The 23,170-nt window shown below is 40.5% G+C and overlaps 1 protein-coding gene across 3 annotated transcripts in view; it reads left to right on the plus strand.

Annotated features, from left to right (window-relative positions):
* Aff1 (ALF transcription elongation factor 1) overlaps positions 1–23,170 on the plus strand; it is a 187,956-nt gene that overhangs the window by 77,135 nt on the left and 87,651 nt on the right. For all 3 annotated transcript variants that reach the window (XM_027939726.2, XM_071614415.1, XM_071614416.1), the window contains 2 exons: positions 20,157–20,277; positions 20,676–21,599. In XM_027939726.2, the coding sequence (XP_027795527.2) occupies positions 20,157–20,277; positions 20,676–21,599 (1,045 nt within the window). The remainder of the gene's footprint in view (positions 1–20,156; positions 20,278–20,675; positions 21,600–23,170) is intronic.

The following is a 23,170-nucleotide window of genomic DNA, read 5'->3' on the forward strand; positions in this document are numbered from 1 at the left end:
TTGTGTGTCTTCCGTCTCCTTGAACACTTGTCCACGTGGCCAGTGCTCCTTTATTTACTGGTGGAGCTAAAGAAGAAAGGGAAAGCAGAATATGGTTGGAGCTGTCTGTCTTTGAAGTAAACTGTGACTGAAACAGGAAAAAGAAGATGAGTGGGGGAATATGGTGCGTGCAAGATTCCTCTTGGAGTGAAGAACTGTGAGACGGTTGTTTCCGAATGCTGGCTGCTGGGAAATGCCTTTCCCCCACAATTTGGTTGCTACAGGGGGAATTTGGAGACATGATGATCTACTTATAATTCAGGAATATCTGTTGCTCAGTCAGCTTTGGTAATATTTGTGAAGGAGAATGTATTGGGGAAACCTTTTTGTGTAAAAGGAATGACATCCTTCTATGCCTCATCCTCCTTTGAAGATTTTGTTGCTTTAGAAGAAACTAGTTTTAGAATGAAACTGATAATCTTCTACCTCTTCCTAGTATGAAATATGTGCATTTCTTTGTTTCTGTTGCAAGACACCACATTTTGTGGAATCTCCATTTTCCTAGGGCTCTCTTGTCCTGCTGTACACGCTGTCAGCTCTAGGGACCACTGTATTGTGTTTTATCTCAAATTGTCTTACTTTCTCCTTAGGAAGGAAATGGTGGGGATGGTATAGAAAAGGGGAGCATGGAAAGAAAAAGGGATACTGGACCAAATATGTACCAAGTTTTAGCATTTGGATCTTAATTATGTATGTATATTAATAATAATCCAGTTATCGAATGCTTACAGTTCTAGGCACTGAGTTCAGCACTATGTTTGCATTATTTTGTGCAACAACCCGAAACCCTTGGTACGATTTTCATCTCCATCTTGAAAACGAGGAAAATAAGGCCTAGAGAGTCTGTGACTTGTCCTGCTGATCATTACCTGGTAGTGACAGGATCTTAGAGGATATCATCAATGGAGATATTGGGGGAAATTTACCATGTCTTTCTGTCCTGCACTCTTTTGGTGGCTGCTATTCCAGTAGGAAAGTAGCATAGGGCCTTGGTAATACTTCTCAGTCTCACAGTGGTGGTTCTTAATAGGGGAAGAAACGTTACCACTGTATGCTAGGGGATATTTGGCAATGTCTGAAGACATTTTGGTTTTTGCAGTTGGGAAAGGGGTGTGCTACCATCACCCGAAATGGGGGTCAGGATGCTGCTAACATTCTACAGCATACAGCGCAACCCCACCACAAAGAATTCTCTGGCTCCAATTGTCAATAATGCCATGATTGAGAACCCTTGCTCTACAGGTTCCCCTGGTTCAGGAGTAGGGGGATATTTGTGCTTCATGGGGCATCTGTGCTTTGTAATCAAACTGAATCTTGCCAGCCCAGGTGCTAGTTGCTCAACCTGTATTTGTTTTGGACACAGCATGTGCAGGACACTGCTGGGTGCCATGTGGGTTCTGCAGCCTGTGGAAAAGGAAGTGGTCAGACTTCTCATAGAAGTTTTAAGAAAATGAAAGGAGCACTTCTGAATGTGGTGGTGAGAAAAGGAGTTCGTTAAGCAGAAGTGATGTGGGATGAGCAGAGGCTTGGATAAGGGCCAGTGGGGTGGACAGATGGAGCAGTGGTTGCTAATTTGGAAAGTGTAAAACCTGAGATAAAGAGCACTGTGTTCTTCTCAGGGCTGGAGGGGCCTTTGGGGGGACATTTTCCAACTTCTCCTTTCTCACCCTGCCTAGTGCTCTCTGCTCTTGGTTATACTGTGCATGTCAGCAGCATTAGCTCACCTAGTCCTCATTAGCTTTGTGGTATTACTAGGTCTGTTATCATCTTCTCCCCATCTCTTCCCAATTGTAAATGACTTTCCCAGAGGACCACAGCTAGGAAGTGGGAGAGTCTAGGTTTTAGTTCTTCACTAACTTCAGAGGCCATTCCCTTAACCAGCTTACTGTGCTGGTGAGCAGAAGGTTCTATCCTATGCTGTATTGCTCAGCCTCCTAGCTGCCTTCCTCAAATTCCACAAAGTGAAGCAGGAAGCCCACAAACAGCAGTCTCCATTTGGGACCTTGAGTGGCCATCAGTTGCTCTGTAGCAGAAAATGGTAGACAGGTTGGATCCTGATAGCAGGTTCCACAGGGAACCTCTGCAAGAGCAAAGAAAGACTTCTGAGTAGTGGTGCCTCAGCACATCTTTGGGTACTAGGTTGATGGCAGCAGTCTTTTTGAACTAAGTGCAAGAAATCATGCAAAAGAGAGATTGATCCTTATAAGAAAACCATCACCTATTGCATTACAGATTTATTATATGAAATGCTTTTAAAAACCCACAGCTCTCTGGTTTGGTAATTTTGTGGGGAAGGACTTGCAGGAAAAACACTTGGAAATATGAAGAAGGAAATGTAATTGTGCTGCTTTCTGCATAGGCACTAAATCAGTACATGAAGAAACAGGACAAGAACCAGAGAAGATTAGTTTTCTGAAGCCTCACAAACAATTCCCAAGTAGGGAAAAGTAATGAATTTTGAAAGAATGAAGATTTTGAAAGAATCCCCCAATGAGGATTGGGGGAGGCACCAGGGGAAGGTCATTAAGTCTTCACAGTGGCTGCTAAGGAGTTTGCCCTGAAAACTTTGCAGGTGGGAATGTGTCTCCACTGGATGACTTGTTGCCCAGTAGAGCCAAAAGCAGAAGCCAGAGCAATCTGTTCAAGGAGTAAGGCAAGGACCCTAGTTTTGTTTGATGGGCACACTCATATACACACATGCACGCTTCTGTTGTTCAGTTCTCCCATAGCCATCTTGCAAGTTGAGGGCTACCCTACTCTCTTTCATTTCATTGATCTGCTACACCATCTGATAGATCCATTTGTGCTTCCAAATCACTTCTTTCTGATAAAACATGAAATTTAACGGGACGCCCTCTAGGTGGCCCAGAGGAGGGTCTGATAGAAAGATCTCTGACCAAACAGTAGTTTATTCTTGTTTTTCCCTAATGTTACAGTAAAATTTTCAAGCACCTTTCAAGAAAAGGTGAATGAATAGCATGGTCAAAAACTTCATCCCAGATTGTAACTATTATCATTCTATTTTACTTGTGTTACCATATATTTATTTGCTTCATTATTGGAGCCACCCAAGAATCTGCTTTTTTTTTTTTTTTGCTTCTATAAATGCAAATATCAACTGCTTTTTCCTAAATACTTCAGCTTGTATATCATGAACTAAAGTGCAGTTTTGCAGCTTTTTTCTTCTTCCATAAAATATGCAAAGAAAGGCACAAACCTTAAGTGTACTGGAATGTTGTGACAGTATATCCATCTGTGTAACTCAAACTCCAAGGCAGACATGGAGCTATTCTTAGGGTGATTTTTTTGGTGGGTAGGTGGGAAGATGATTAAAAGATGAGTAAATGTGCACATACCTACTTTATTTTTCCTCCACTCATACTATCATTTCTGTTTTTAAAAAACCACAAAGTGAGTTGTATGTGCTTCATAATGTGTCAGTTTGTAGAGAGTATGTGGGTGATTCCTTGAGTTCCCACCCAAGAACCCTTAGATTAAGGTACTTTTCTTCTACCTAGGTTCTCTCTTACTGAGAATTTTCTGGATTTTTATTAAGTTATTATGATTTTTGACCCACCTAAGATATCCTGAACATTGTTTTAAAAATAACTTTCCTATGACTATAATAATTAATATTTCTTCTGTGACTGGGGATATCATAACTGCTTTCTTTAAAACAAGCAAATACCACAATCATTAGAGATGATTTTTGGGGCACAAACACTTCCCCCAGTTGAAGACCTTGTCAATAAAGACTTCTGTTCATTCTCCAGAACTTCCCTACTTTTATGTAACAGTAAAAAGCATGTGACAGAATAGAACTCAACCAGCCCCTGCTGTTTTAAGAGGGCATTTATTAGATAAGTTCTGAAATAATTGGATTGTGTTTTTCTCTAGGATTATGCTGTTGAAGTGGTGAACAGGCTGGCAGGGTTCCCCCTAAAATAGATGGCCTTAATTGGTACCTATCATCATGTAGGGTCTTTTATTTCTGTTCTCAGGACCCTTTGAAGGGTCAGGATAAGAGAAACTGAGAATGACTGGATATCCTTCCAGGTAACCTGATTGTGTATCTATAGATGACCGGGGTCCCAAACTAAAGTTGGACAAGTTGTCATTTGTCAGTAAAATTACGTGGTTGTAGTTACCTACTTCTTTCTATTCTGTTATCCTTCCAACTTTGGGTAAAATGTAATATAAATACTCCAGCCTTTCTTGGCTACTTTATTGTAATGGAGTAGCTGAGAGTCTCTGCGGGCAGATGGTGAGTAACTAACTACCTTTATTAGTGAGAGGTCTCCACTGTACAGGTTTGTTTGTTTGTTTGGGTGCCAAGGTTTGAACCCAAGGGTGCTTTACACCGAGTCACATCCCTAGCCCTTTAATGTTTTTTTTTTTTTTTTGTAAGAGATGGAGTACCAGGGATTGAACTCGGGGGCACTCGACCATTGAGCCATATCCCCAGCCCTATTTTGTATTTTATTTAGAGTTACTTAGCGCTTTGCTTTTGCTGAGGCTGGCTTTGAACTGGCTGTGAACATCAGATCCTCCTGCCTCAGCCTCCTGAGCCCCTGGGATTACAGATGTGTGTCAGCCACCATGCCTGGCTCACTGTATGGGTTTTTATTTATTTGTTTATTTGAATCATAGTATTTATTTATTTATTTATTTTAGTTAAATTATTCTGTACAGGTTTTTGAAGTGGAAGGAGTAAATAAGAATATGAGGTTCACTCTACTTCCATTTGAAGTTGGAGGTTTAATTTTACGAAGGCTGTCAATCTGTTTCCTCCTTTTACTGACAACCTGACAGATGTCCTTTTCTTTAAATAAAGGTATTCAAATCTAGTGATGCAATCTCCTGCCAGACTTTCATAGAATTGAGGCATTTGGGAAATAGTAAATTCTGACCTTTAATAGCAGCCACTGCCTTAACTCTTCATATTTTCCAAAAGCTACACCCGCTGGTGGGGTAAATATCTTGGGGACGTTGGATGGACTTGGGAGTTTAATCTATTTCTTCTAATGTTTTCTTTCTTTTGTTCTATTTTATTTTTTAATTTGTTCTAATTAATTATACATGACAGTATCTCCTAATGTTTTCTTAAGCTCTGCTATCTCTCTTGTATCCTGTCCTTTCCATTTATTTCATTCTAAAATTGTGAAGAATTTTAGTACAAAATCCATTATTCACATGTAGCCATAATCAGTGAGTGGACTGGTTTTATGCCTCATGGATCTTCTGTACTCGCTCACTTCACAATACCTTGGAGGCTCTTGATCCGCAGGCCAGGTACCATTTTGGAGATGGGGAAGTGGGTTCCTAACATCACACAGTGAGTGGCATTAGAACCAAAGGGGCTGCCAGCTTGGCACATTTCCCATCACACATCACAGTATGCTCATCTTTTGGGATAAGTGGGACAGGCATTTAAATGAGATAAGGATAAGTGGGGAGATTTTTATCTTTTTCCCCTCAAGTCAGGAAAGTGGATATGGGGAAATTGATGTTATCAACAGACCTCTTATTCTAGAAGAAATGACTTCAAAAGCAGTCTCTACTGTTTTTAAAATGAAAGACCTCAAAGGGAACTTTAAACCACCCCCCCCCCTTTTTTTTTGTGATGCTGGGGATTGAACCTAGGCCCTACAAATCTTTTCTGGTAAATTCTTTAGGATCTGCAGCCCATGTGGTCTGTGTTGCAGTTCTTCAGTTCTGCTTAGGGCCAAAGCAACCATGAACAACATCTGGTAGATCTTTATTTACAAAGATAGTCAGGTGGGCCAGATTTGGCCCATGGGTCATTCTTTGCCAATCCCTGGCCTTGTTTGTCTTTTTTGTCTTGTTCACTTTGTTCAATAGACATTTTTAGGTTGAATTTTAAGCACTTACCAGTGTTAAATCAATTATGAGGTTTTTTTTATTTAGTTATACATGATAGCAGAATGCATTTCGTTTCATTGTACACAAATGGAGCACAGCTTTCATGTCTCTGGTTGTACACGATGTAGAGTTGTACCACATATGCAGTCATACATGTACCTGAGGTAATGATGTCTGTCGCATTCCACCATCTTTCCTATGAATTATGATATTTAAGTTTATTATTGAACATTTTTTTCTCAGTCTGTAGAATTGTGAATGCTGACTTAGCAAACAGAATGATGTCTAGAGGTATTAAAATAGTGTAAAATCATTTGAATTAGGAAGTCAGACCAGAATTTGCATAGCAGGTTCTGGGTGACCCTGTGGAGACCTAGCTCTGAGCGGTTCACACTGCCCAGAGAGGGCCTCTTTTGGGCAGTAAGGAGGAAAAGGGCCAGGGAATAGTGACTGGTTTTGTCTGATCATCTGAGGCTTTATGTAATTCCATCTTCATTCTCAACTCTGATATCTGCCCTCTGTTCATTTCCTAAAAGAGATAGTGTTCCATGTGCACAGTAATTTGAGATCATTTTGTCAGGCTGAGGGAAGCCTACAGGCCATTTGTGGGGAGATTGCTGCACTGGAAGATAATTGAGGGTTCTGCCAGCTCAATGTAGTGGGTGGCTACAAGCAGTGATCATCCTTACAAGTTATCAGGGATAACTTTCCAAAGAGAAATTTGAGTTGGGGAGAGGGGTGAGATGGGTGTGTGTAGACACCTCCCGGTGGTAATTGCTCCTCCACAGTGTGGTGTGAGGCCCCTTTCCCTCTTAGGAACTCTGCTTATCCTTCAAGACTCAGCTCAGATGTCACTGCACTGAATTCAGTCACCCCAGGCTCCTCCATTTAGAGTTCCTGTTTTTTTCCTTTAGTACTTTAACATTTGTACCCTGCCTTTGCAGTCACCCTTAGCATTTTTTCCCTTCATGTATCAGTCTAGATTGTAGAATCTTTTTTGATCCTTAGATCTAGCATGTAAGGAGTCAATATTTGCTGAAAATAAGTGGATTTTCTGTTTTTATTCTGTGAGGCTTCAGTGTTTGTTTATAAGAAATTGTTGCTTGGTGCCATATAAAATACCAGCACGTTTCCACAGATAAATGTGTTTGTGCTGTTAAATATATTTAAGTGAATGATATTCGAAATGCAATTCTCTTAGAAGAAACGGTTTCATAATTAGAGGCCTTGTAAAATATAAAGTATATACTTGTTAGTTTTGAACATTTGCTTATTGTTTACTTACAATGGGTATATTAGCATCTGATTTTCAGAGACTGCAAACATCTTAGCGCTGGGGATGTGACTCTTCCAGTGGTAGAATGCTTGCCTAGCATGACCAAGGTTCTGGGTTCAGTTCCCAGCTCTGCAAAAATAAAGAAAGGGGAGGGAAAAAGGAACATTTTAAAGCTTTATCAAGGACACAATCTTTAAAAATCCCTAAGTGTACCTTTTTTCCTTTTTAATTAATTGAACTTTTAGATTTTGGTTTCTTAGTGTTCCAGAAGGTGGAGGCGTGCTTTATTAAGATTGATAAATTCCCTTTGTTTTAGTCAAGTGAATTGCCTGTTGGTGCTAATGGGTAAAGGATGATATATTCTGCATATAAATGTTGATGGCTGGGCCAAAGTCCAGCCCAAAGAATCCTGACAAGCTTTGTAAGTCTCACAACACCATGTAGCAGAGGTCAAATGGAGACTGACTTCTCCAGAAAAACAATGACTTACTGTTTAGCTTTAAGGAGATGCCAATTATAGCGAGTGGTAGGAGGTGAGCTGGGTTATGATGAAAATGAGAATATTTAGAGACGTGTAATTGTTGCTTGTTGCCATATAAAATACCAACACGTTTCCAGCTCTCTTCTCCTATAATAATCTCCCTGTTCTTCCTACTTGAAATGTCTGTGGAATGGAATAGAAACTGCCCCTAGTTTTTATGACATTAAACTTTCCCTCTGTGGAAACAAGTGTGGCGTGTGTAATTAAATTACCAAAGGGAGAGATAAATAGAAGTCAAGTTGTGAAGAAATGCTGACAATTCTTTAAAAACATTTATATCGACAATTTATGCATCCATTTTTGTTGTCTGCTTTGTGTAAAATGCAAATAAGGTTAGAGATCTGCTTTGTGTTATGTCCCTTGGTCTGCTAGGGGCCTGAAAAACACTCCTAGAAAGTTTCTTTCCACAGCAACCTGTTTAATGAGGTTCTAGACTTTTTTGTGTTGACTGGGGGATGGAGGATCCTGAATTTAGTTTTAGATGGACTCTTCCATGATGGAATGAGCTTACTGAGTGGGGAGAGAGTAGCTCTATAGTTTTTTGTGTTTTGTTTTTTTGGTTTATTTAATTGAAAAAAAAATGTGTGGATGGTTCACTCTGTACTCATTTAAAGAACAAATGTTTCTTAATACTCCATTATTTAGAGGAATAAATTGTATCTTGCCAGTTTCCTTATAATCCCATTGTCCCCTCAGGGCTCTTATCAATATTGTCATGGCTTTTCCTTTCATTTTCCTGGTGGAGGCCTTTCCTGTTGCCTTTTGCAGCTGGTTAGCAAGTCTCAGTGCTCAGCATTCGTTCTGGCTGGAGCAGTGCTTGGTACATTGGCCCGGTTTCAAACAGTTCTCCTTATTGTGCATGGTGCAGTGAGTTCTCTGGAATGTGTTAGAGTTCAGTGATTGGGAGGGACACTTCCTTTTGCAGTGGTAGATCCTGCGTTGTTTTCTAAGCTGTCCACAGAACGTACCTCACTCATCTGGCATATGTTTCGAGTTATCTTAAAACGTTGTGTGTGTGTGGGGGGGTGGAATCTGTTTAGTGTATTTGATCTCTTATGGATTGTAGAGTTAGAGGTTGTTTTTTCTTAACACCAGAAAACTTGCTCCTGTGTAATTTCTTGAGAGGAGAGTTGCTGTTTCAAAACCCCCTTGGGGACATTTCAGCAGTCTCCTGATACACAAGATGTATTTGGGAATGATTTGTTTTTCTCTTGTTTTCTTTATATAACTTGAAAATCTGTTGATGTATTAATAAGTTATTTAGAGAATATCATTGATAATTGCCTAGTTTTAAATATTATTATCTTTTGATAATGCTTAACTTCAAAATGTGTGTGTGTGTATTTTTTTTTTTTTAATGTGAAGAACCTATCACTTGAGGCTCTGGGTCTGCATGTAGAGCAGGTGTGCAGAATTACACCAGTGTTATGTCTATGAGTGTGTGTAGGGTAGATCCCAAGAGGCAGGAGGGACTAGTGGCTGACTTTAAGTAGCCTGCATTCTTCCTGAGGGTGGGTGTGAGGAGCATAATTGAGCAGATAAGTGAGTAGACAAGATAATTTTAGTTAGTGACTGAAGATAAAGCAAGGTGAAGCGTTAGCAGGGAGCACCTGCTGGTGGGGTGAAGCAGCCATGTGGCTGAGGAGCCCATACTTAACCTAGCTGTTAGTGACACAAGTGAGCCAGCAGTCCTTAGTTCTAGGACAGGGATCAGCAGCTCATACTTGACCTGTTCAGGCCTGAAAAGAAGGCTAGTGTGGCCAGTAGTGGAAGGAGGGTAGGGGAAGCGGACATGTCTGGGAGGTGGTAATTAAGGGGAAGGATGCCGAGAATGGGGCTATGTAGGCTAGGCCTCTGGATTTCATTTTGAAAGCTCTGGGGAACCTATAGAGGGCTTTTGGCTGTGCAAGAAGTGACTTAATCTGGTTTCCACGTTAAAATATTGCTCTGGATCTGTGTTTTCCCCTGTGCTGCATCATGGTCTTTTCTTTGTGAGCTTTGTTTTTAAGGTTTTAGTCCTACAGATGACTTTTAAAAATAAATATTTGAGTCCGTTGATTCCAGAGTCAAGTATTTGCTGTAGATGTTACCCCAAACACCTCATCTTTTCTCTTCCTTTTCTGTGTAGTATAGTTTATGACCGACTAATAAGTCTGGTGAACTGAAGATTCAGACCTGTGACATTAACTGATAAACACATGGTGTCAGCTGAGGCCACTTTCTTGGCTGATCTGGGAAGGGGTGATGTCAGCTTCCTTCTAGGTTTGAGTCATTTGATGGGCAAAGCAGTCTGGTGAAATTGGTTTTATATATCAGACAGTGAATCACATTTTGCCACCAATTAATAGACTGGCAGAATTCAGAATCCCGGATCATTTGAATAGAGTATTTATTGTTCCAGACAAAGATCCATAGTAAACTTGACTTTGCTACATATTGTGCAAGGCACTGTGCCTTCAAGGGACAGTCCTTGCCCTCAAGGAGCTCACTGATAAGGAAAATCTAGAGTTCATCTAGTTTGGGCAGATGTAAACAGATCGGGGTATAGCCCTGAGATAGAGGTGGTGGTACCGAGGAAGACCTTTGGAAGACAGGTTAGGAGTTCATTGGGGACCTGGTAGAGAGGAGGGCTGTGCTTCTTAGTCTCCCAGCTCCCTGGGCTGCGAGGGTGCATAGGTGAGGCCTATGCAGAGAGTACACTCTGACTCCAGAAGAGGGATTGGCAAGCAGAGGCTGGTGGTGAGGGTGTTCCTTAGATACCACCCGGAGCTGCAGTCCTGTAGGCAGGAGGGGTCGCAGGAAAGTTTTCAGTAGTCTAAGTAACAAGATCAGATTCATGGTTTTTAGAAAGATCAGTGAGGTTACTGTGCAGAGGTAGAATCCCCAACAAGAGGCGCTCCAACCAGCTCTAGTGGAAGTGAGAAAATTCATACAACTCTTCGCTTGAATTTTGGATGTGTAATAGATTTAATACTCAAAACCTTTTTTTTTTTTTTTCAAGTTGGGGAGAGGTGAATTAAATGAAGTAGGCATTAAAATCAAAAGAGAGAGACTTTAAGCTTGCTTGCCTACATTCTTTCTTAGTTTGTGATCGCAGGATTTAAAAAAATTTGTGGCTGTAATGATTCTGACTTTTCAGCAGCCTCATTATTTTATGGGTATGTGATGTGGTCCTTTATGGTCAGTTGAGTATGGGAGAAGACTGGCATGTTAATGAGGCAAGTGCTCTGATTGATCCTAGTACAGACCAGACTTGCAGGGGAAGAGCTACCGGCTCTGCCCATATTTCTGATTGGTGCCAAATGAGCAGTGCCAACAAGGCAGGCGGTCAGAGGTGGCTCTGATCACCAGGGACCTTAAATAACCAAAGTGGGAGACAGAAATAATTAGTTAGGAGACAGGTTTTTATCTGTTGCCATCATGGGTTGGGGGGTGTATTTTTTGCATATTCCTTCAATGGACTACAGGTTAGTACTCTCAGTAGTTGAGGGAACAGTTTAAATACTTTAATTTAGAGACTGAATTTTCTGAAGCTTTTGAATAACATTAATATGTTCATATTTCATGTAATATGAAAACCACATTAACCCCTAGGTCAGAAGTGATTTCACTGGTGTGGGTTGTATAATTGCTCTATTTGCGTGTTGACCTTGTTCAGTACTAGTTTGTGTGTGTGTGTGTGTGTGTGTGTGTGTGTGTGGTGCTGGGGATTGAACCCATTGCTTTGTGCATGCGAGGCAAACACTCTACCAACTGAGCTATATACCCAACCCTAGTTTTTTACTTTTAAATATGTTTAGAAGTCAAAATTTTTGCTGCATTGTAACTGGGGATAACTTGGCTCACCTGTCTCGTTTCTCTTTATACTTATTGTTTCTTTTGGAGTTGTACCTCCCTAGTCAGTTTTCTGTACTCCCCTTTAAAAACCAATTGAGGAAGAGAAGTTCTGTCCTTTTTTATCTGTTGGTTAAAAATTTCTCCTAAAATATATGATCTCTAAAGATAAGCGAATGGGTTGCACTGACTACCCTAATTGAAAAACATGAGCTCATGCTATCTGGTGTCTGAACTTTGGACCATATTCTCTTATACACTGTGGGCAATTAGGTTCTGCTTTGTGCAGATGAGTCTGAAACTATATGGTGACAATGTTAGACTGAGTCCAGTTTTTAGAACTCCTAACAAGAGCTACTGAAGAAATGATCACTATCCCAATGTTTCTTTACTCTTGATCTTATGTCACTATATGTATATTAGGTGTTTGCTTCATATATATATATATATATATATATATATATATATATATATTTATTTATTTTAGTTGTAGTTGTTAATACCTTTATTTTATTTATTTTTATGTGGTGCCGAGGATCCAACCCAGGTCCTTGCACGTGCTAGACAAGCATTCTAACGCTGAGCCACAACCCCAGCTCCATGAGATCTTTGCTTTTTAATTAGAACTTCTAACCACCAAAGTAATAAATATTGTTGTGAAAATAATATTACAACTCAATGTTAACACAATGTTCCCCAAACCACATTACTGCTTTACCTCCTTCGGTCTAATCTCGGGTGTCTACTTATAGTTTTTTTTTTTTTTTTTCCCTTGTATCAGGGATTGAATTTAGAGGCACTCGACCACTGAGCCACATTCCCAGCTGTATTTTGTATTTTGTTTAGAGATCCGGTCTCACTGAGTTGCTTAGTGCCTTGCTGTTGCTAAGACTGGCTTTGAACTCACGATCCTCCTGCCTCAGGCTTCCTGAGCCACTGGGATACTTATAGATTTTTGTAGTGTGTATTTTTTCAGATCTTTGCTTCACGTTAGCATGCATACAGAAAAACCTGGCAGGTTCATTTTGAAAGGTGAATGAACATGATGCCTCATTAGAATTGATGTGACTTACTTTTATTCAGGTTTACCTAGGTAGAGTCTGTCTCAGTTTAAAACTTTCAGTATTCAAGATATGGAAAATATCTAATTGGCACTGAATCCTGTAGAGAATTTATGGATGAGAAGAATATAAATTTCAGCATTAGTATTACCCTCTTGAGGAGAGTGGGTGGGTAAAGGTTACAGGAGTAGTATTTTCAAGTTTTGATTAAAATTTGCAAAATGAGGTCACTCCAAACTATTTTTCAAGTATTATAATCAATTCTAATAAGGCTGAGCCTTCTGTGATAGGAAGAGGTGAGTAGCAGACAGTGCTAATATGTGAGATGTGAGATGATCCCCTGGGGTCTTCTCCAGGAAAACAGCTGATATAATGTTATTTTGTCATTGCACATACATGGCTTATATATTTTATACAAAATCTGGTTGTAAGACTTTATATTTTAGGGTTAAGTCCCTGATTTTTTTCCTTTGTTTGTTGTGTTTTAGGAGATATTAAGAGTAAAAATCTTGGAACACTTAGCTGATTTTTATTTTTATTTTTTTAATGTGAAAGTCTGCTGTAAATACTTTCACATGCATAAAAGTGAGAGGGGAAAAATTCTTTATTCTTTGAAGGCACATTTATTCTGCCTTCATACATGGAGCCACTCTGCACACATTTGAATTATATTTGGAGAGACATCGTTTAATAGCAAACTAAAATTGTACTTAAAAATATGTGAAAAATGTGTCCCACATGTTGGATGGTAGCAGTAGAAAAAACATGGAACCAAAAGGCCAAAGGGGCCAAAAGATGAGCGTAAGTATCTGAAAGTGACTTGCCTTTTGAGTAAGAATTCAAGAATCAAGTCCTTTTCCTTCCATCTTGTTGTGATGTATATATAAAGCTCACTTTTTTCTAAATCAATGTCGCCCAACTTTTGTGAGTTTTATGTGTTGCTTTATGTGTCTCTTCCATGCCTACCCAGATAAATACATAGGAAAAATTACCCTGGATTCTCTCAGGGAGAATTAAAATTTTAAACGTGAACTCTAGAGGGAGTTGGCGACATCTTTCCGAGGAAGGACGATATGAAGTGACCAGTCAGGGGTGATAAATGGGCAGTCAGCTGTGCACAGCAAGCCCTGTGGGCTGCCAGTTGCTATGGAAGCACAGAATGGCATTCAGTGATCTTGCATGACTAACCTAGTTTAGCAGAGGGCCTGTGGGTCTGGCCTGGGAGAAGGTGCTTCGGCCAGCTGATCCCAGAGTAGGCTTACTGCCTGCCCCAGGGCTCAAGTCCAACCAGGGCCTTTCTGTTACCATCTTTCCTCATCCACTTATGGTATTTCCTTTTGTAGTTCAAAGGAAAGAGAAAAAGGAATCTCTCTCACTAATCCTTACAGAGTTGTGATAGCTTTCATTTTATCACAGCATTTTAACACCTCCATAACACATTCCAGGCCTCCAAGAAGAGAATTTGAAAAGTCAAAGTAAACTTGCCCCAGCATGGGGTGTATTGAATTGAGTACTTAGGGACTGAACCAGCAGCTTTGAATTTCTTAGGATTTTCATCACCTTTCCAAAAGTGAAAGGATCCTGACCTGTTTTAGGTTTCCGAAGCTTCATTCAGGCTTCTGTGCTGAGTCAGAGTGGGGAACTCTGTCGCTGAGAACATCTGTGGCCCAGTCCACCTCAGTGGGCTTGCATTTGTTTTCTGCAGGGTGAGTCTTCCCCTGTGACTGGGCTGTCACCACGCATTGGAAACTGAAGCCTGTGGTTTCCTGTAGGGTCTCTATTGCTATTCACTTAATTTAAAAATAAAAACTGTGGAGGAGGTGGTTTGATGCATTCATGTGGAGTTTTTCTGTTTTTGAGGTGGGTTCTTGCTCTGCTCCCCAGCCTGGGCTTGAACTTGCCACCCTCCAGCTGTAGCCTCCTGAGTAGCTGGAATTACAGGCACGTGCCACCATGGCCAGCAATCTTTTTGATACATCATGTTGAACCTTAAAGATGCCAGACGGCATATGATCTAAATGTAAAAACTTGGCTGCTGGAAGTTATTCCCTATCTAAAAATATTTTTGAAAACATCTGGTAGAATTCTTGGATGTCTGTGGGGTGGTCAGGCTTTGTACCCTCTCCCTACCCAGGGGCATTTTAGCACATGTTCTTGTTTTTGAAGGCAGTCAGCTGCTTCCAACTACCAAGTAACTTCATGTTTTTTTTTTCTCCCCAGGTGGGGACTCCTGGGCTGATCAGAAAGGTGGCATCAAGGCCCTAGGTACATGGCCTAGATCAGCTAGCCAGAAGTTAATGGGAGCATGCCTGATGTTGGGCATATTATGGCTACTTTGGTGCAAGTGTATTTATAGCCTCTCCTTGAAAGAAATTAACGTGGAATCCCTTAACATATTAGAGACGACTTGTGAACCCAGAGGTTATTGTGGGGCGAGTGACCTCAAATCTATAAGTTTTAAAAAGGCTCTAAAATAAGAATTATAGTACAGTTTTTTTATCTTCAAGAGCAACTACATGTTGTTGGCTATATCCCCCCCGCCCCCCAGCCTTTTTTACATTCAGAGGCACTCGACCACTGAGCCACATTCCAAGCCCTATTTTGTATTTTACTTAAAGACAGGGTCTCATTGAGTAGCTTAGCACTTGCGGTTGCTAAGGCTGGCGTTGAATTTGCGATCCTTCTGTCTCAGCCTCCTGAGTTGCTGGTATTACAGACGTGTGCCACCATGCCTGGCTGCTCTCCCTCTTTCTAAGGGCCTTCTGTGAGGTCCTTAGACAAGGACAGACCTGTGTGGACACATTTAGCAGACATCTGTTTTGTGGCTTTGAGCTTGCTCTGCTGGCTGGGAGGATCCTGACTTATCAGCATGTACCTCCTTGAGACTAAGGAATTATGAGTGGCTCTAAGTGAGCACATCTTCTGTTGTTGTAGACCTGTCTAACAACGCTGGAAAGTTTTGCTTCCAGAACTGTGATTGAGAGCACACACTTTGTTGCTAGGCATTTGGACCATCAGGCCTATAGTTATAAAGAAGTCACTCCTTGAGCTTTATTTTTCACTTGGAAAATGGGGGTCACAATCCCACTGTCACAGGGTGGCTGTGCAAACTAAGCAGGATACAGACTAAGGATCAGCCCCAAAGTTGATAGTCCTTGGCAGGCTGCTTTGAGGTCAGCTCCCATCAGTGTGAACTCCATTGTACCCCTCAAAACCACCCAGAAAAGTCGTTCACCATGCCAGTCTCAGGCCCCACCTTCAAACTGCTGAACGGAAACTCTGTGGTTCTTGATGCTCTGTTTTCACAAGCCCTTCACGTGACTCTGTTCACTCAAGGTGGAGAACCTCTTTAATGCAAAGTGCCTTGCAGATGCCAGCCAGGAGAACTAGTAACTCACTGTATTATGTGTGGATCAGTGAGAACCTCTCACCAGGCTAATGTTGGGATGAGGTTATCCTGTGTGTGTCTGAGAGTGAAAATGCATTTTTCCCTCCACACCGAAAAGCCACCTTTCATTAAAGTGATAGTTAACTTGTAATTATTCAAGGGTAATTACAGAGTTTGTGAATCATGTCCAACATTTTTGCTGCTTCCTGAAAATCCCCTTATTTAACATTTTTCCCCCTGCCCACTCTTTGCTTATACCTTGTTTTGAGAACCATGATATATTATAGGCTAAACAAAAGTTTACTCATACTATGAATTGTTTGTGTTATTTAAAAAGTTACATTACCCAACTGGGGCTGTAGCTCACTGGTAAAGTGCTTGCCTCGCCTGTATGAAGCATTGGGTTCGATTCTCAGCACCACTTAAAAATAAAGATATTGTGTATTGTGTGTCCATCTACAACTAAAAAAAAAAAAAAAGTTACATTGCCTTTCTTTTCCAAATGGAATCACAAAGAGGGAAATATTCCTGAAAAATTTTTAAAGACTCTTCCCTCAGCTATTTCAGATTTGTTTTAAGTATAAAGTGGAACAAACCATAAGTCCAGTCAGTACAACTGGCAAAGGCCTGTCAGTTGCAAGGAGAGAGGAGGCAACCCACAGCCAAGGTTCACAGCCTCCCCCATGCACCTCTGTGAACTTCCTGCCTTTTTGGCTTTCCTCTGCCCTGCCCAGGAGCCTTGGTGAGTGAGGCTCAAAAGGATGTTGCCCCAGAGGGCATGAGTGAGAGTCTCACAAAGTCCGAGCCTCAGAAGATTCATCCTAGAAGTAACATGCATTGTGTCTTGATTTCCCTCACTATTTACAGGCTTTTCAGTTGAAGAGTGAGGGTGAATTAAAACCAAAATCATAGTTTGCTTTAAAATTGGCAGAGTATTGCATATGTTTGCCAATAAGATCTTGGTGTAGGTTTTATTTTTTATTTTTTTTGAAACAAATGAAGTAAAACCTTAATTAACCAGAATCCTTAACTTAATAGGATTTCTTCTGTGGGAGGCCCCTTGATTTTAGAATCACATAGTAATAAGCCCAGTGTTAGGCATTTTATGAAAGAACAGCCTAATTGCTTCCCCCCCACCCCCGTTATTTCTGTAACAGTTTTCATTATTTTGGAATGAAAAACCAGAAGTACGTTGAAACCTAACTGATCCTGAGATGAGGCTGACACAAGACCGAGCTGATTGATTTAGAAATATTCTAGTGATTGCAAACTAGTGTCATTTTGTTTAAGTACAGTTGAGTATAGAATAAAGGGGAAATTAAGCAAGGACCCCCGAGCAGCCTTAGTTGAGGGACTACTATTCACACCCTCACTTTTTAGTTCCCCACTGAGAATTTTGCTGTCTGAGGTTCTCTTTTCTGAGACAAAGGTAGAGACTGCTCAGAAGTGACCATAACACTGCCCTTCAAAGCAGAGCCAAAAGCTGTGAACACTGAGGAGCAAATAAAGCTCTAGGGACTCCTCCTGAAACTAGCAGTAACAGAAGGGGAGAAAACAACTCCCCTGCTGGTGAGCACAGCTGAGCTGGGGCCCTTGGTAAGCTCCTGCTTAACCACCCGTGCAGCTTGGCCTGACCTCAGCAAGGTGCAGGGCGTGGTGCACAGGGCAGTTTTTCAGGAAAGGCTCTTGGGAGTTTCAAGTGGCTCCAGAGTATAGTTGCATACATCACCATTTCCTGCAAATTGACCCAAAGTGGCTGAAAGACAAGTGTAAAGGAAAAAAAAATTATGTTCTAATCAGCACTCTCAAGTAGCTTATGCAGCTGTATGCTAATGTATGTCACCTCTTGAAACAACAAGAAGAATAAGCAAAATCATTAAATAATTGAAAGGAATCCTTGAGTGGTCAAGTCCATTGTGCTACTGTCAATCAGACCTAAGTCTAAATATCCAAAGCATGTGACATCCAGATTCAATTAGAAAAGATTCCAGTCAGTTCTAATTTATTTTCTCTCAGTATGTTCACTATCCTAAATAGTTACCTTTGTAATTATGAGTTCTGTTTAAATCTAAAATTGCAATATCTGTCTTCTAAGGAGTAATGGTCTAAGCAGATGATTTTTGACAGTATCCTATCTATCAAATTTAATCAGGTAGCTTAGTTCTCCCCACTTTTAGATTGAAAGACTGTGGTAATAGCAGTCTTTAAAATAGCTCTAATTAATTAATTTATTTATTTATGTTCTTTTTAGTTATATGGCTCTATTTTTTTTTTTTTTTTTAGAAAATTGTATGTTTTCCAGAGTTTAAGAAAAAAGTTGCAAGTAATTTTATTAAAACAACAACAACAGCACTGAAAGCACAGTGGCTGCCTTTTTTATTTAAAAATATTTAATGATTAACTTCTATGCAAAGTGTCATGCCTTACACCCAGGAGGGAGGTTATGCAGAACAAGAGGTTCTATTCTACTGAAGTTCATGTTCTAGGGAAAAGTGGGGGAGAAAAGGTAACCAATGACCTGTCCAGCAAGCACACACTTGGTGAATTTGAGGAAGCCTTTGGAGTGGGTGACATTCGAATATTTCCAGAGATCTTCTGGAAGCTGACAATTGGGTCTGGGGATGTGAAGTTGAAAGAGAAGCCATAGAAATTTTTGCGATTAGAGTGAAACCATCAAAGTCTAGGATATCACTGAGAAGCAGGGAGTAGTCTTGTGTGACTGGAATATAGAAGTGGTGTTTTGGACAGTCCTACTTCCTAGCTAAGTTGGTCCTGGAAGAATTGCTTATCTTTCAGTAAAGGTCTGGATGGGCATTAGAGCAAGAGAATGCCCTGACAGGGAAACGGACTTGTGGGAATCAAGTAGAATGCATATGGTAGGCCTTTTGGGGGTACAGTGGGGTCATGTACCCCCATAATTGAGCTGTACCAGATTATGAGGGAATTTTAATGCCAAAGCAAGGATTCAGTTTATTCTGCAATATAAAGGAGCCATCAAATAATGTTACTTTAAATATGGATAGTGACGTGAGAATCGGGGCCTTAGGCCAGGCTTCTTTCCATGTGAAAGCTGAATTTGAGGGATATGGGGGAGCCAAAGAATCAACCAAGCTTTTGCCAGAGGAAATAAGCTAAGTCAAGAGAGAGGGAAGGACCAGGGAGGTTAGAGTTTGTAGTAGTGCACACAGCTGAGGCAATTGAATATTTTCCTGTTTGTTTAAATAGCAATGGGAAAAATGATTCAGGGGATTCTCTAGAAGCAAGTCTATGAAGACAAAAGGCTTTTTATAGTTCTAATTTTCATTATTTATTATCACATGAGTGGGTTGTGTTGCTGACAGTGAGGCAGGCCCTCTTTGGTTCATGAGACAGCTAAAATTGCCCTTCTTTCAGAATCCATTTCTGTGATCTGTTCCTCAGTGAGTGCATTTTAACCCCTCTGGTGCCAAGGCTGATGATTTAGATATATTTTATATGGTTTAAGTAGGGCAATCAGTTTATAAGACATTCTCACTAGGTAGAGTTGACATCTCTATAATTGGATTTTCTCATCCTTGACACTTGAAATAAGAAATAAAAATCATCTTTTTTTGGATTTACATGCCAAGACACTCCCAGTAGAGTAGGCTGAGAATAAGGTAAATGCTGTTTTGGGTGCCTGGTAATCTTTTAATTATAAAATAAGCCTTTTGATTTTAATCTTCCAAAACGTACGACACTGATCCAGGAAAACAGCCTTTTTAAAGTTCACATCCTGCTGATTCCTTCAGATGAAAAGCTTCTGCCTGTACCCCATATTTTGCAAGCTGAAAGTCAAAATATCATTACTCTTGTCTCAGTTCCCCAGTGCCTATAAAAGACCGTTCGTCTTAGAGTCGGTCCTGAGCCATGATGGAGGCCTAGAGTGAGTGCTTGGTTGGGATTGAGGAGACAGGACAGTGGATGACAAGTCACAGCCAATTGACTGAAGCCTCAGTCTAGGGGTGGGTTAAGGGACTTTCTTTAAGTCACATCCCTGTCGTTTCTTCTCCTTAGACCTATCCTCATCTTGATCCACATACGCACCATGGGCATGACAAAACTTGAATACTCATAGGTTTTATTGTTTTTGTTTTATTGTGGCATCTGAAACAGCTTGTACAATGAAGACAGAAACCTGCTTCGAATTAGAGAGAAAGAGAGACGCAACCAGGAAGCTCACCAAGAGAAGGAGACATTTCCTGAAAAAATCCCCCTTTTTGGAGAACCTTACAAGGTATTTACTGTATACTAGAGTGTGAAAATCTGATTTATCATAATATTAAGCTCGGTGATGAAATGATTTAGTGTAATTGAATTCAAATAAGGTTCACAATTGTGAAAACTTCTTCTAGAGATTGTTTTTGGAACCAAATCTGAAAATTCTCTGAGTATCATTAGTTAAAACTACCAAAGTTTGTGGTTTTCTTTTGTAATGTCTTGTATAATTAGTAATATGTGTGCAGGACAGGCTTTACAATGGGAAATGAGTTAAAACTCCACATTGAATTCTGTAAGTTACACATGACATTGAGAATTTTTATCTTAATGGTATTATGTAGCAGTTTATTAAATGATTGTTCTCCTTAGACTTATTCCCTCCAGTATCTGACCATGCTCTTTTCTTTTATTCAGACAGCGAAAGGTGATGAGCTGTCCAGTCGGATACAGAACATGTTGGGAAATTATGAAGAAGTGAAGGAGTTCCTTAGTACCAAGTCCCACCCTCAGTGCTTGGATGCTTCTGAAAATAGGTTGGGAAAACCAAGATATTCTTTATTTCCTGACAAGGGGAGCAGCATTCCATCCAACTCCTTCCATACCAGTATCCACCACCAGCCCATTTACACTCCCGCCTCGGGACCACTTCCTGTTGGTAACATTAGCCACAATCCAAAGATAGCACAGCCAAGAATGGAACCATTGCCAAGTCTCCATGCCAAAAACTATGGCCCACCAGACAGCCAGCACCTGATCCAGGACCGTCTTGGACAGGAGGGATACAGCTCTAGTCATCACAAAAAAGGTGATCGTAGAGCTGATGGAGACCATTGTGCTTTAACAATAGACTCGGCTCCAGCAAGGGAGCTCTCTCCCTTGATTTCTTCTTTGCCTTCCCCAGTGCCCCCTTTGTCACCTATACATTCCAACCAGCAAACTCTTCCCAGGATGCAAGGAAGCAGCAAGGTTCACAGTAGTAGCAATAACAATAAAGGCTACTGCCCAACCAAGTCTCCCAAGGACCTGGCGGTGAAGGTTCATGATAATGAGACCCCTCAAGACAGTTTGGTGGCAGTTGTCAGCCATGGGGTAGCCCCTCCCCAGCCACCTTCTCAGACATTTCCACCCCCCTCCCTCCCCTCAAAAAGTGTTGCAATGCAGCAGAAGCCCACAGCTTATGTGAGGCCCATGGATGGTCAAGATCAGGCTCCAAGTGAGTCCCCTGAGCTGAAACCACTGCCGGAGGAGTACCGGCAACAGAACTTTGAAAGAACAGACTCAAAAGTGCCTGCTGAAGCCAAGCTCACCAAACTGAAGATGCCTTCGCAGACAGCTGAGGTGAGTGGAGCCTCTGATCCTGGGCAGTTCCCATTTGAACAGATTTGGGATGGAAATGTCAGGAATATAGGAATGGGGAGGTGACTCTTTCACTTTTTGGTGGGATATCCTTTGGCTTTAGGATCCTGTTAAGTCTTGAAAACCTTAGGTCTGAGATGAATTCTGCAAGTTACACATGACATTGACGATCAACTTTGAAATGTCATTTGCGGAAAAGTTTAAAGAATCTTTTTCATTAACAACTGGTGAAATATAGAGATCCTAAGAGTATAGTTTATGTGTACGTCTGTATAGCCCACAACCCACTCAAAGTGGAGAACATGGGCTGGGGTTGTGGCTCAGGGGCAGAGCGCTTGCCTAGCACACGTGAGGCACTGGGTTTGATCCTCAGTACCACATAAAAATAAACAAACAAATAAAGATATTGTGTCCATGTAGAATTAAGAAAGATTTAAAAAAAATGGAGAACACTTTTAGTACCTGAGAGTTCTAGGAAAGTTTTGAGCTGTCTTATTGTTTGCGAGGAACACTGTCTCCTTTTAACAATGTGGAGGAAAAAAACTTTTTGATTAATAGTTCCTCAGCCCAAGTTAAATTTTTTTTTTTTTTAGTTTAAACCATAAAAAAGCAACATCCAGATGTCAGAATGTTGAAGGGAAAGACTTTATTTTTTTAAAAAAATTAAATCATAAGGAACTTTGAAGCTAGAGTACTGTTCTAATATGTTTTATTTACCACTTATGTGTATGGTGACATCTCATATGAGGGTGAGTCACAAATACAATAGAGAATGTTATTCAATATGGGGTTTAAAAGCAACCAAAATACTGAATTTTTAAACCAAGAAAGAAATTCCCTTTTTCTAGTGCTTTGATAAATGGCAGCATTGTGTTTGAATGAGGAGAATCAAAGCACATATCCTATCACTGAAATTTTAAAGGAGTATCAGTTACTGAAAAATTAAAATTAGTAGTGCAAAGTGAATTTTACAAGTTAACCAGTAAAGTCTGTGGTTTAGTGTTTTGTCTGTTGTATAAACATTCTGTTGTGAATATCCGTCATTCAAAAATTATGTGCCACCCAGGTTTCAGTTTACATAATGACTGAAGGTTTAAAGAATGATTTGGGATTCTTCACTGGAAAGATAACTTTGATCTTCAAGGAGGAGAATTTGCTCCTTTGTAGTGTCAGTTTTTAGTTTAGAAGAGGGATGCTGGGGTTCTGTCCTCAGTTGGTTCTTGAGCAGTGAGCATTCCCCGATGTCTTCAGAATGTGGCCTTTGTTTGGGGATTGAGGAAAAATGGGAAAGGAAGAGTAAAGCAAATAGATCTCTGACTCCATCTTACAAAGAGTCCGTGCAGTGAACCATTTATTGAATATTTTGTGCTGCAATGAAGGCAAAATAAAGCAAGATCCTCCCTCCTGAAGATGGTCTGTCAGTCCATCTTATAATTCAGACAGTGAAAAACTTTATGGGGGTTTCTTTGGTTTATGTATCAAGTAAGGTCTGCTGTAACTTCCTAAATAAACAAAAACAGAAAAGCATCTAAAGGGACAATTCAACATTTTTT

This window comes from Marmota flaviventris, chromosome 7 (genome assembly GCF_047511675.1).
Source record: "Marmota flaviventris isolate mMarFla1 chromosome 7, mMarFla1.hap1, whole genome shotgun sequence".
Lineage (NCBI taxonomy): Eukaryota > Metazoa > Chordata > Mammalia > Rodentia > Sciuridae > Marmota > Marmota flaviventris.